At 56.1% G+C, this 14,658-nt stretch overlaps 1 protein-coding gene across 1 annotated transcript; it reads left to right on the top strand.

The window, feature by feature from the left end:
- The first annotated feature begins 332 nt into the window (after positions 1–332).
- On the top strand, positions 333–14,409 carry SCRT2 (scratch family transcriptional repressor 2). Its single transcript, XM_032295363.1, has 2 exons — positions 333–561; positions 11,567–14,409. Exons 1-2 carry the CDS (start codon positions 429–431, stop codon positions 12,355–12,357), a joined length of 924 nt encoding a protein of 307 aa, XP_032151254.1. The 5' UTR covers positions 333–428; the 3' UTR covers positions 12,358–14,409.
- Positions 14,410–14,658: the final 249 nt, after the last annotated feature.

The following is a 14,658-nucleotide window of genomic DNA, read 5'->3' as shown; positions in this document are numbered from 1 at the left end:
TGCTCGCTGCTCCCTGTGCCTGGCCTGCCCCCACCGCCGCCGGTTCAGGGGAACGTGTGCGGAGCGATTGTCCTGGGGGACATTTGATGGATTAGAGCGCTGAACAGTTCCATTGCTAGGGGACCACCTGATCTCCTCCAGCCTGCGTCCCATATAAAGCCGGCAGCCGGAGTGCTGAGCACAGCTCCAGCGATCCCCTGTCTGCGCGCCGCCGCCGCCAAGCCCGAGCAGGAGCCCGAGCCCGAGCCCGAGCCCGAGCCGGGGCCGCCGCCACCCGGGCCGGCTCCGAGCGGTCGTCCGCCCCCTTGCCCGCTGGGAGCTGTCCAGTGCTGAAAACCCGCGCGGACAGCCAATCGCGCCCGGCTGGCCGCCTCCCCCCACCGGGGCCCCACGCAAGTGCCCCCGCCGAGCCCCCAGCCAGTCGCACCATGCCGCGCTCCTTCCTGGTGAAGAAGATCAAAGGGGACGGCTTCCAGTGCAGCGGGGTGCCGGCCCCCACCTACCACCCCTTGGAGACAGCCTACGTGCTGCCTGGCTCCCGCGGGCCTCCCGGGGACAACGGTGAGTAGGACCGGGGGTCCTGGTGGGTGTTGGGAGGAGAGGCGAGGGGAGCTGGGGCCCTCCCCAACTTGGGCCACGAGGAGGGGCGCGCGCGACAGGAAACCCCAGGAGGAGATCTCTCTGGCCGCGTGCGCCTCCCGGGCTTTCCAAGGGCCGTGCGGGCGGGGCAGGGGCTAGGTCGTACAAAGGGAAAGTCGCCGGGTCGGCCCATCCCGCAGCCACGCGCCAGCCGGGACTTTGAAAGTTGTGGCCCTCAAATAGGGCTAGAGTGAGGGGGTGGCCAGAGAACACAGAGAGAGGGCCCTTCATGAGGGACCAGTGCTGGGGACTAAGGCACCAGGCAGTTTGAGGGTCCCCTCTCCCCAGTTGAGGAAAAGAAGCTGGCTGCCTGGGTAGGGGGAAGGTAAAGAGCCCTGGATGTTCAGTCCCTGGAGAGACAGGGTTGGCTCCCTGGGGGTGGCTGGGGGCGCCCTCCCTCCCTTTAAACCTGCTCCCCTGCCGATGCCACACAAGTGCTCTCAGACCCCCTCTCTCAATAACTCTTTTGTTACCCTCAGCCACATGCCTGCCAAAGGCTGGGCCTGTCCTGGGGACTGCAAGAAAGAAGGGATTTCTGGGAGGGGTTCCCCCAAAGTAGCTCCTGGTCCCTGGGATTGCACTCCCTCCCCATCCCCAGCTTCTCAGCCCCCTCCAGAGCCAACCCTGCTGCTCCTTTTAAGCCCCCTCCCCACTACACACACACACACACACACACACACACACACACACACACACACACACACCATCTCTTCTCAGAACAAGTTCCTGCAGGGACAAGGGTTTGGGGGACAAGAGAGGTCATTCAGGTGCAGAAGGGGGTGATCTGTGGAGGGCAGGGAGAAGTGGAGACTGCTTCTGTGGATCTCATCCTCCACCAAGGGGATCACAAAAGGGTTCTCCCCTGATGGCCCCCACCAAGGCAGGTGTCTGGAGAGGAGATGTCCCTTTGGTAGTGAGAGATCTGACATCACATGTGGCAGCTTTAGTGTGTGTGTGTGTGTGTGTGTGTGTGTGAGAGAGAGAGAGAGAGAGAGAGAAATGGGGGGTGGGGAGAGAGAGAGGGAGGAGAAAAGAAAAGGCTGAGAATGAGGGGGGAACTGAGATGGCAAAGATAGGAGCCTGGGAGGGTGGGGGCTTCCACCTCTGGGATTTCCAAGCACTTCACCCACATTCCATCACTCTGCCACACCAGGTAGAGACAGAGTGCTGGGCAAAGGGCTTTGTGACCTCATCAAGGTCAAAGAAGTTACAGAGTAATCAGGGATACAGCTACAGCCCCTCATCCCCTGGCCTCCCCCAGATCCTTAACAGAAAACCCTTCTCCTCTGCCCACATGTCCCTTATTCTACTGTCCTCTTTTCTTGACCGCAGGGCTTCTTGAGGAGGAGGACAGAAGCCCAGGGACATGGCCGAGCTGGGCTGAGGGCTGGCAGGACAGAGGGTGGCCCTGGGGCCATGCCAAAGCTGGGGATTGTGTGCTCAAAGCTAGTAGAAACCAAAATATCTGCAAGCTTGGGATATGGATCCCTTAAGGGACTGACACAAAGCTCTGAGATTCCACCCCTGAAGCCCCGTTGGACCTGTCCCCAGGCCAGCTGAGGAAACCCAGAGAAGCCCAGAGAATTTCCCATGCACAGCCAAAACTGCAGGCTGTTCCTCAGGAGGGAGGCAAGAGAATGCCTTGCCTTGAATTCAGTCCAAAAAAGCTTTGAAAGGAGCCCCTGAGTGAATAGTGGGAAGCAGGGCGGGTGCAGAGCCACCAGCAGGGTATTTCTGTGGAGGTTCCACCGGGTTTAATGCCTTAGAACCACCTCTGTCTTTGTCCCTTTCCCCATGGGGCTCCAGACCAACTCCCTGACCTCTCAGGAATCCTGAGGCTGTCCTGATAGCCAGAAGCCTGGCCTGAAACTTGGAGGCCTGGGCTCTACATCTCTCACTTGCTGTGTGACCTTGGGCAAGCGCCTCCCCTTCTCTGGTCCTCACCATACCCAGTAGTGAAAGAGTTTTGATGCCATAAACTAAGCATCCTTCCAACTTTGACAAGCTCAGCTTCTGTGAAGGTCAAGTATGAAGTGTGGGGCACTGGAGATGCCTGCACAGAGGTCTAACAGGATGCTGAGAGGCTATTGTCAGGGTTTCCTTAGGGCTCCACTGAACATACGCCACCTGGCTGAGGGTGGCAGCATTTCTGGGATCAGGCATTTTTCTTGGCTTTGGTCTCTGTAGGCTACCCCATGGTGAGGACCGGCACCCTGGCCTGGCCACCTTGGCAGTGTCTGCAGTGGATGGTCAGTGCCAGAGACCAAGCCTAGGTATGACTGGGAAATACAAAGTCTGCCTTGTCCTGTTTTCAGGGGCCTCTCTCCTCCCTGGGGTGTGGCCAGACTGAGCAGTGAGGGATCCCTTATTCCCTGGGCGGGTGGAGGGTGCCAGGGGTCTGCTGAGAGCCCGCTGGCTCCTGGTGGCCCGTTGTCTCCGCTCTGCCGGAAATAACCTTGCTGAGCATTTGAGGGAAGTGTGAAAAATTGCTGAGCCGACGTTTTTCTCTCTCAGCGTGTGTAAGTGTGCTGGGTAAACAAGGAGAAAGAGAGGAGGGGGGAAGATGAGGAGAGGGAGGGAAGAGAAGGAAGGGAGGGACGGAGGGAGGGAGGGGGAGGCCTGGGGCTGGAGATAGTTCCAGTTATTAGAAAGATCTTCTTACAAGCCATTCCTGCAGCTCAGGCTGCAGGGTCAGGATGAGGCTGGTGGAAGGGAAACCTGGGTGGGGGGAGCAGGGGCCGGGCGAGCCTGTGAATGTGGAGGTCAGAGAAACCACAAGCTCCTAGCTGATAAAGATGCAGAACCCCAAATTAAAGAGGTGTACCCCAGCTCCGGGAATGCCTGAGAATGCTGGAGAATTCCTGGAGGACTCCTCCTCCTCCTACACACACACACACACACACACACACACACACACACAGGCAAAGCTCTTCTTTGCCTTCCCACACCCTTTCAGCCTCCACCACCGGGCAGAGCAGAGGGTGCAGCAAGTGTGTCTGTGACCCAGGGTCCCCCTAAGCCCACAGAACCGCTAAATAGGGAAGGGGAGCCCCCAAAATGAGAAAAGCACCAGGTCTCTCTGCAGAGCTCCCTGACTAATGGGAACAGATCTAATTTCATTGTCCCCTCCAATAAGATGCCTCTCTTGCTCCTCCACTGCCTTCCCTTCCCCTCTTCTCCCCTGGGTGATTCTGAGCAGACTCAGTCTTTCTGGGAGATGCCAACTCACATTATTCTAACCCTCTGCTAACCTCAACCTCCAACTCCACCAGGCCCTCCCCACAGACCGGGCCTTCAGCATCCTGAGGGATGCTGGGACTCTCAGCTACCCCAGAGAAGGCGGCCCACCCATATCCATGTCAGTGGTCTCTGTGGGTCCCTGCCAAGAATATCTTCTGGAGTGTCCGCTCCCCTCCACCTCAACTCTGAACCCCAGCTGGGAGCCAGGCCCCCCCTTCCTCTGCATCTCCACCCCATCCTGCCCTCATGCCCTCTCAGAGTACATCCAACCCAGGCAGATGAGGGATCAATGCCAATCCAATAACACAGTTGTCTGCCCTCTGCAGCTACATTAAGCCTCCTCCAGCAGGCTGAGGAAACTCTCCTACTTCTATGGGCTTATTTAGTTGACCACATTAAACCAGCACCCACTTCCTCTCACTCCCTCTGATGGCGCCAGGTAGTGGCTCCAGGCCAGGTCCAGGAGCTGGGCCCAATGTCCTCAGCTCCCACGCATCCATTCCACACCTCAGAAAGTTCCTCTGGGGAGCAGTGATGCAAAAGGGCTTCCCCAATCTTTTGGAAGAGTGAGCACAGAGAAGGCTGTGGAGGTGCCCACGGACACACAGCAGGCCCATCTGAGTCTTCTATAACCACCCCTTCCCCTGGTATCTTGACCTTGGTCCAGGTACAAGGTCCGGGTTAAAGACATGTCAGAGGCCCAGGTTCAAAGTCTAGGTCAAGGTCCAACATCCAGGTACAGCTCTGAGGTCCAAGTCCAATGCCTAGGTCAAACTTCAGGTACAGGACCAGGTCCAAGGTCATTGTCTGAGGTTATAGGTCCAGGCCTGCTATCCAGGACAAATCCATGTCCAAGTTCAAATTTCAATATCTATGAACAGGTCCAGGGCAAAGTGCTGGGTCCAGAATCAAGACTCAGGCCCAATTTCCAGTTTAGATCATGTCCAGATCCATTCTTCAAGGCTGGGCTGAGTTCAAGTCTTAGACTCACCATTAGCCTTCCATGTGGCCTTGACCTAGTCTCCCCTCTCCTCCCAGCCTCTGTTTCCCCTTCATAATATCAAACAGTTGAATATGATCTCTTTCCACTTTGACCTTCTAGGGATCCAGAAATCTAATTTTCCTATGAATTAACAGGGCTCAGTGGAAGTGTGGAATGATGGGCCCCATGTGAGATATGGAATCTGGGAACCTCTGATTTCCTCTAAAACCTGGGGGTAGGGTTACGAGAGGGACGTGAGGGTTTCCATGCTTTAGATAGTCTCAGTCTTTGATTGCTGAAGGAGGGCCGGAGAGTACACCAAGTCCCTTATGTCAGCATAGCAATCTGTGCATCCCAAAGGCACTCTCAGGCCACACAAATCCATAGTGGGCAAAGGGCAGGAAGGGCAGGGGAAGATTCACTTTAAGCTACAGAGGCAAAACTGAGGTCATGGAGGGCCGGTGACTTCCCAAAGTCACACCTCTCTGGTGGGTGCTCCAACCACAGGTCCTAGCCTCCCCCCCAAAGCCTCAAGGCCCTCTGCCGAGAGAGCTGGGGTCCCTCAGGCCTCTTGGTCTCCTTCCCAGCTGTGGACTCTCCTGGAATGAAGCGTCCACTGCCAGTCTTTGGGGAGGGAGGGGTTTGGAATGGGCCCTCTGGGTGCACCCTTCTAGAGAGGTAAGGGGCAGAGCGGGAAGCAGGAGGCCAGGAGAGGAGGCGGAGCACTGTGCAACACACTCTGTCTCCGGAAGGAGGCGCAGAAAGCGTCCACTGGAGATCTCCCCAAGGGAGCAGGAGGCAGCTCCGCCAACCAGGCTGGGCAACTAAAGACCCTGAGCCACTCACTCTCACCTCCACGCCCCCCAAAAAATCTTTCCTATTGATTCCTGCAGAGCTCTGGACCTCCCTGTAGGCCACAGGAATTGGGTCACAGTCAGGAAAGGCCAGAATATGGGGAATTCGAAGAAGTGGGGGTGGTGGAAAAGAGCCTTGGAATTCTCTCGAAGCTCCTTGGGCCTGGGTCAGCGGGCATCAGCCCCAAGCCCTGCAGCGTTGGTCATGTTGGGCCAGACCTCACTCTGTCCCCTACTCATTTGGACTCAGGGACCTCCTCCCCGTAGGCAGATGTACCAGCTGCCAGGCCTTTGGAGGAGGTGGGTGTCATTTCTGGTCCGGTGCCCAGGGAACCGCTAACAAAGATGCTATAATAAGGGGGGGGGGAGGTACCCGGCCCCTTTGCCCAGCTCTGTGAGCAGACAGGAGAAACTATTTTTATCCCGCTTTGCTGCTGACAGACCTGGCTTTCTGCTCAGCTGGCTAGAGCTGATTCTCGAGGCCCGAGGCCCTGGCACAGCAAGAAGCAGCTCTAAATATACCCATGCAGCAGCCCCTCCAGCCCCCACCACCCAGCGGGCCCAGCCCTCCTCAGGAAAGTGGGCCGCCTGGGAAGCTGGCCCACCACCAGGCCCCTGTCTTTGTCTGCCCATCTTGGGACAGGGAGGTGAGGCTGAGGCTAGAAATTCCCTGGAGAAAGTTTGGTACCTTGGGAGTCTAGGAGAGACTGGGGAAAGGAGTCTTGGACTGAAAAAAAAAAAAAAAAAAAGAAAAGGAGGCCAGCCCAGCTCTGGTGAGAACTTGTTTTGTGACCTGCGGTGGGTCAAGGCTCCTGTCTGGGCTTCAGCTTCTGCAGAACAAGGGCAGGAGGGAAGTGACCTTAGACATGAGCTAATGTGCACAAAGCATTTAGCAGGGTGCCTTGCACCAAGTAAGTGCTCAATAAGTGATAGGCATTACTTCTATTAAGTATGATTTACAAATATTTCCAAGGGGCTGAGCCATTTTCACAACAGCTTCTCCATGCCCCCACCACCCCACTATCCCACGGGACACAGACCAACAAGGTGGTGTGTTTGAGGAAATCCACCATACCTTCCCCCACCAACTGAAGATCCCTTCCCCAGCAAGTCTCCATGCCCTCTCTGGTGTTTTAGAAAAAACACAGGGCTTGGAGGGTTTCAAACCTTCCACCCTCTCCAGTGACCTTGGGCAAATCTCTCCCCTCTCTGGGCCTCTGGGCACAGTGCGATGTCTGGCTCACAGGGAGGCTGGTGTCAGTTGGAAGCACCAGCAGTAACAGTGGTAGTTCTTGTTACAGATCCCCCTCCGTCACTCCAGGGGTCAGGCAGTTAAATGAGACAGTGTTTGCAGAGGGCCCAGCACCTTAATTCTCATAAATTTCCCTTTCACCACTCCTTTGAGTACCGGTTAAAAAAAAAAAAATAGATTCTGGACTCTCAGTCTAATATATCAAGGCTCTTGGGCAGGGAAAAGCAAAGTCATTCCCAGGTGACATGTACACATCTCCAAAGTATTTCTGGGGCCCTCCCCATATCCCTACATGACAGGGTGGCTCTGGTCCCCATCCCTCAAATGGAGGATTTGAGCCTAGAGAAGTTGTGCAACTTACCCAAGGTCACACAGCTAGGGTCTGAATTCAAGGGTGGGCCAGCATGAGCGATTTCATCTGAGATTCTCTTTTCCCTGAATCCCAGCTCATCCCTATCTCTGTGGGAACCCAAGTAAGAGTCCTGTCCCACCCTGTCAGTTGCAGGATAGGCATCTCAGCCTTCTGTAGCCACCCTTAGGGCAGAGGAAGGTACCTGTCCGGGTTCCATGCATTAGGTTAAAGTATGGCTTAGTGTCCTAAAGGAGTCTCCAGGGTTGAGACTCAGAGAGGTGAGGTGGTTTGCCCAAGGTCACACAGCAGCCTAAGACACAAGTGTTTCTCCTACCCTCTGGCGGATTAGAAGGATATCACCAGGAAAGGTAGGAATACTACCAATGACAACAATAGTAACAGCTCAAGAGGGCAGCTATTATGTCAGGCACTGTACCAAGCACTTTACATGCATTCATTTATTCAACCTTATTATGAACTCCCTTATACAGGTGTGGCAAAAAGAGGTTAAGTAACTTCCCAAAATTGCACAGGGAGATGTCTGTGAATATGAGGAGAACGGGGTGGAGTTGGAGGAGCGGGGAATGGAGGGGGCAAAGAGCATCACAGAGAGACTGATTCAGCCATGATGCAGAAAGGGTCTTTAGACCATTCCAGTCAATCTTTCTCATGTATAGATTCAGCCCAGAAAGGTTAAGCAACCTGGCCACAGTCACAAAGCAAGTTAGAACCACTTCCTCCTAACATGACCACACACACTCTCATAGGATGCTCTCAACCCATGCCAGACTCCACCGACTGGATGCCTGATCTGCGCTCACAATTCCTACCCTGAAGACAGTTCTGCATCCCTCCCCAGGCAAATGAGCAGCCTTTGTTTAAGGCGCCCCTATTTCTGGTTAAAGAGCCCCTTGCAACAGGGGTAAGGTCAACAGTCCTGAAGGCAGCCAGCAGAGGGCGCCATGAGTACAGACCTTCATTGAGAACGCTCTGGTTCTCTGACTGAGCTCCTACTATGCACCAGAAATTTTCCCATCAGAACATGAATTCGAAATTATACATCTTGGGTGAGGAAACAGAGGCTCAGAGAGGAGCTGCAAGATGTGTTGGGGCAGACGCCAAGAAAGCTGCAGCACAGAAACCCATCTGGAGAGATTGTTATTGTTATTCATAATAACAGCCAACGTGTGCAGTGGATTTAAAATGCGCCAGCCACTAGGCTGGAATCCTGGCTCTAACTTCTCAGCTGCACAACCCTAAGCTTGTTGCTTAATTTCCTTGTGCCTTGGTTTCCTCTTGTGTAAAATGGTAGCACCTCGAGAGTCATGAGGGTAGAATGCATTCATGCGTGGAAAGCCCTTGTAACGGTGCCTGGCGCAGGAGTGCTCTGGGAATGTTGGTTATTATTTGTTTATATATTGTTTGTTTACTGGCAAACTCCTTACTGAAATGGTAGAGGACGGAGAGGCCAAATCGTTTGTCCAAGGTCACACTGCTGGGAATGGTAGGGCCAAAACAATCCAGGCTGTCTGGCCCCAAAGTTGTGCTCTTATCCAATATGTCATCCTTCTTCAATAATAGAACATACAAGACGCTGGTCACATGACCAGTTGCCCCTCCAAATAAATCCCATTTTAAAAAAGAACCCGAGGCACGACCTGCTCAAAGGCACCCAGCCGGACTGTGTTGGGGAGCCAAATCACCCTTCCCCTTCCCTGGCCCCAGCCACATGAGGTGCAGACCCGTCCTGAGACCAGATGGATAGGACTGTCTACAGTAGCTCCTGCTGGGCTGAGGAGTGAGGCTGGATTTGCAAATTATTATCACTCATTCCACAAATACTGATTAAGTGCCTACTAGCTAGGGTCCTGGGGATAGGAGGTGAACAACTCAGCCACAGCCCCTTCCTCGAGGACCTCCCAGTATGTGGGAAACCAGGAGGACAGTGCAGTGGATTCCAATCCCTGCTCTACTCCTGGAGCAAGTGCCATCACCACGCTGTCCCTGTTTCCTCATCTGTGGTAACAGTAGTTGTGTGATGATTCAGTGAGATGATGGGAGCAAAGCACTTAGCACGGTGCCTGGCACACACGGTAAGTGCTCAGTGAATATTAGCTATTATCATCATCACCAGGAATTACAACGTGAGAAAATACAGAAGGAGAAGGAGGGGGGTCTGGGAGTGCCTGACAGGTATTTAACTCAGTCTGAAATCATACTTCCTGAACGTTCTGGGACTTGAGTACGGGGCCTGGTTCCTGGACTGGGAAGCAGGGGAACTGCCAGACCAGAGGCAGATTGAACAGGAGACACAGGACGAGGCATCTCCTCTCCCCAGATGAAAAAATTGCCACTATCACTGTCCCTCTTTGCATCTGACCACAGAGCCCCTCCCTACTGAGTCATCCACTTCCACAATCCCCAATCACTTCTGTCTGCAGAGGGCCCTGTGCTGGCTGCTGAAGGAACAGAGGTGAAAATAAGGGCACACCTTTGCCTTCAGGGCTGCACAGACCTCAACCTGTGGCCATTCCCAACGCCAGATGGGAGGCAAAGGCCTGAAGGTGGAATCAGCCAGGCTGTTCCGGGAAGGGAAGCTGACCAGAGTACTTAGCTAAAAGTCTGAACATCTTGGAATCCTGTTTCCACCTAACAAAACCCTCTTCCACCTGTTCACTTTGGCGAAGGAAGCTACAGGGAGGAGGGAAGGAGGAGAGGTTACAGGTCTCAGGGGTCACCAGGAGGTCAATTCCCACTCCCCAACTGTGAAACCTCCAAAAGGAACCTAACCTTCACTGTTCTGTGGAATCACAGAACAATGGAATTGCTTGCCCATCAAGTGCTAGGATGAAAAGTTTGTCTGCTAGAAACTCTCCAGGGAGCCCAGCCCCCAGGGTCCCCAGGGAAGGTGCTAGGACCAGCCTAGGCCGTCGGAGGCAGAGGCAAATCAGAATGGCCCCTGCCCATGAGAACACCCTATGGAATCCCCTGGGAGACCCCAGCCTGCCCACCCACCAATCACTCAAACCCTTGGCAGACAGGATTCCTGGTCCAACTCCAGCTAAGCGGGAGGAGGAGGGGGCGGTGAATTCTCACCGGTGAGTCCCCACAACTTCTAGACATGCATAAAGCAAAGCAAACTTGGGAGCAGGTACCAGGAAGTCCCCTTTCTGTAGCACCTATTACATGCCACACATTTGACCCTTCTTAAATGCTCCAGCAACCCTGGCTGCAGGTGAGTCTAACTGGATTGTGATTCCTTCATGCAACATCTATTCGTCACACATCTACTTTGAGCCAGGCATGTGCTGGGCACACAATCCAACCCTGGGGAGCTCGCAGTGTGGTGGGGAAGAAGACAATCTTCAACCAAGTAAAAAGCATCATTTTAATAGCTAACATTTATACAGCAATTACTGTGTGCTCCCCCTCTTTGTTAATTTTCTTACACATAAAATGGGGATTACAATTGTGCCGACTTCCTTGGGTCCGTGACAATTAAATGAGTTAACATGTGTAAAGCACCGAGGCAGAGTCTAGCAAACAGTTAGAGCTTAATACACGTTTATTATCGTCACTTTACTCAGTCCTTCCAACGATCCTGAAAGGAGGTGTCCAATCACAAGCTCCATTTGCAGATGAGAAAATTGAGATCCAGAGAAGTTACAGGACTGCAGTGGCAGAATGTTGTTGGAATAGAGAGAGCATGGGCTTCAGGGTCACACGGGCAAGATTCGAATCTGGGCCCTACTTACTGACTGTAAGGTTAGACTGCTGCATCTCTGTGCCTCGGTTTCTCCACCTGCAGAGTGGGTATTATAATAAGACCATCATTCCATGGTTGTGAGCACTCGATAGTGAAGGCGCGGTTTGTAGAACTGCGCCGGTCCCATGCTCCGTGGGATGGGGTGGCGGCTATTTGCATTGCAGTTCATGGAGGGAGGATTGGAACCCAGGCTGCCCGACACGAACCCTCCCCAGCCTGCCCACCCACCAATCACTCAAACCCTTGGCAGACAGGATTCCTGGTCCAACTCCAGCCAAGTGGGAGGAGGAGGGGGAGGTGAATTCTCATTGGGGACTCCCCACGACACTGACACCAAGAGCTGAGGTGCGGGTCAGGGACCACCACTGTTGGAGCTGCCACAGGGGCATCGAGCAGGGGGCGAAAGGGGTGATCTGCTTAAAGCGGGAAGCCTTCTTCTGCGCCTCCTCTCACCACCTTCTCCACTTCTCGCCCCTTCCAGGGTACGCTCCGCACTGCCTGCCCCCGAGCAGCTACGATGCGGACCAGAAGCCGGGCCTGGAGTTGGCCCCCGCCGAGCCCGCGTACCCGCCGGCGGCGCCGGAGGAGTACAGCGACCCCGAGAGCCCGCAGTCAAGCCTGTCGGCGCGGTACTTCCGAGGGGAGGCGGCCGTGACCGACAGCTACTCCATGGATGCCTTCTTCATCTCAGACGGGCGCTCGCGGCGGCGGCGGGGCGGGGGCGGCGGGGACGCGGGGGGCGCGGGGGACGCGGGGAGCGGCGGGGGACGCGCGGGGCGCGCAGGGGCGCCGGCGGGCGGCGGCCACCGGCACGCGTGCGCCGAGTGCGGCAAGACCTACGCCACGTCGTCGAACCTGAGCCGCCACAAGCAGACGCACCGCAGCCTGGACAGCCAGCTGGCGCGCAAGTGCCCGACGTGTGGCAAGGCCTACGTGTCCATGCCCGCGCTGGCCATGCACGTGCTCACGCACAACCTGCGCCACAAGTGCGGCGTGTGCGGCAAGGCCTTCTCGCGGCCCTGGCTGCTGCAGGGCCACATGCGCTCGCACACCGGCGAGAAGCCGTTCGGCTGCGCGCACTGCGGCAAGGCCTTCGCCGACCGCTCCAACCTGCGCGCGCACATGCAGACGCACTCGGCCTTCAAGCACTACCGCTGCCGCCAGTGCGACAAGAGCTTCGCGCTCAAGTCCTACCTCCACAAGCACTGCGAGGCAGCCTGCGTCAAGGGGGCCGAGCCGCCCCCGCCGGCCTCCGCCGGCCCGGCCAGCTGAGCCTTCAGCCTCACCCGCGCGCCCGGAACTCGCTCTCCACGGGCCCCGGGACCCCGACCTGCGCCCGCAGCGCCCTCGCCCATCCCCGGCTACGTTTCCCTGCCCATGCCCCTCTCGCGGGGAACCCTCGGCCCGGCCCGGAACTTTTCTCTCCAGCCCCCAAACCCATGACTCACTTCCAGCACCGTCTTCCCCAGAGCCCCTGACCCACTTCCTTTCCGGCCACCCCTCGGACCTTGACCCCCTGTCCGCGCCTTCAAGGCTCCCAACTCAGGCACCAGGTCCGCACCTCTCCCGCGCCCCAGAGCCGGAAATTTCTCCCGTCCAGACCCCGCGCTGCTCTTCTAACTTCTAGATCTTTTCTCTCGCTTCTCAGCTGAATCTCTCTGACCATTCCTCTATTGGAGCCCCCCGTGAAAGCCGCAAACCTATATCCTTGACGCCCATACCTGCCTCAGTTTCCCCATCCATACCTGGACTCAGGCCCTGCCGCCCTGAGACCACAGTCTAACCCCAGAGCTCGGGCCTCTCTGCTGAGTCTCCCAGAGTGTGTCCATCTGGGGGTCTAATCTTCACCCTTCTTGAAGTCTGTCCCTGACCCGTCCATGCCCAGGCCTTAAGTCCACACTCACACACACGCCACCACCACCACTCCCACAGACATTTCCCACTCTCCTCAGTCCACGGGGGTCTCATCACCCACTCCCAGCCCCAGATCCCCTCACCCCTCTAGCAGTTCTCACCCCTCTGAGTTTACCTAACCTGGAGGGGACTTGAGGGGCACTTCAGGGTCCTGCCCCCTAGTGGAACCCCTCTCTCACCACTGCACAACCTGGGCGTCCAGTGTGGAGCTGCCCTTCCCCCAGATTCTCTGAGCACTTTCCCCCATCCCCAGGGCCACAGGACCCCTTCTTCACTTGTTGTGGGGAGGTCCGGAGCACCTCACCAATGCCCTTCCCCCTGTCCGGCTGGGTCCTTCCAGTTATTTATTTGTGTATTTATTTATTTATCTATTTATTATTCTATTTAATCTCTTGGCCTCACCCAGGGACAGTCTGGCTTCCCCAGCTGGACTGGGAGGTCAGAAAGCCAGACAAGGAGAGGGACAGCACAAGCCACAGAGGGCTGCCCCCACCACACACACACCCGCGTCTCGGGAGAAACCCACCCTCATCAGAGCCTGCACTCGCTAAGGAAGGGACTCGAAAATGGGGGGTGCAGCCTGCTGACCCTCAACTGGGGAGGTGAGGGAGCATCAGGAGGTCCAGGCATGGGGCAGGTCCTCGCCTTCCTGAACCTTCCCCTGCCACTCCAGGCGGCCCGGAGAGAGGAGCCTCCCCAGTTTGTTTCCTATTTATTCCTCTTCTCGAAGGACCCCACGTTCCAGGGACCGACTGAGCCCCGGACCCGCTGGGGCCTCTGGCCTGCTCCCCGGGAGGGTCGCTCTCTCCCGGCCAAGTCTATGCAACTCTCCCGGACAGAGGGGCCGGGCTGCCAGCCACCCGCCCCGTTGGCCGCCACTACCTCCTCCGCTGCGCTTTTGCATGCCTGGGCGGGCGAGGACCGAAGCACACACTTCCATGCGCACGGGCCCTGGCCCCCTCTGCTTTAAGCACACGCCTCTGCCCCATCGCTCCGCACCCAGCTTGGGGACAGGAGTCCTGGACTCTCGGATCCTCCTCTCCCCTCCTCTTAGCCACAAAAGAGGGAGGAGACCGGAGGCACCCCTGCAGCAGGGGCACGTCCCTAGGGCTTCAGAGGGATGAATGGGCCTTTGCTCAGCCCCAGGCCCAGCGTGAAGGGAGGCTGCAGGGATGGTGGGAGGGAGAGGGGTCGCAGAAGCAATTATGGAGGGTGTTGACCCTGTAAATAGGAACTCTGACAGCAATAATTTTCCATGCATGCTAAGCCTTTTGGCCATATTTTGTATGAGCGCTTAGCGCTCCTCCTCCCTCCTATCCCAACTCACCCCCAAACCCCCATTCCTTCCCCACCTCCAGCAGTATTACTTGTAACGCAATTCAGGGATATTAAAGGGACTTTGGCCACTCACCATTGCCTCTAGACCTTATGTTTGGAGGGGGGTGTGGAGGGGGAAGGGAGGAATGAGAAGAAGGGGAGGGCATCTGAGACATAGTATTTTTCCACTCCGTTTTCCTCTCTGTAGCCTGACCAGCCTTAGCTGCCACCAAGGGTCACACAGCCCCAAGGGTCCCTTGGCATCCACAAGGTCTCAGGCATCTTCAATCCTTAATATTCCTCAAATAAGTGTTTAAGAACCAGATTAATAACATGTGAGGG

This window comes from Sapajus apella, unplaced genomic scaffold (genome assembly GCF_009761245.1).
Source record: "Sapajus apella isolate SASKATOON/1434 unplaced genomic scaffold, GSC_monkey_1.0 scaffold33, whole genome shotgun sequence".
Classification (NCBI taxonomy): domain Eukaryota; kingdom Metazoa; phylum Chordata; class Mammalia; order Primates; family Cebidae; genus Sapajus; species Sapajus apella.
Note: the sequence above shows the minus strand (reverse complement) of the source record. Positions and strands in the feature narration are given on the sequence as shown.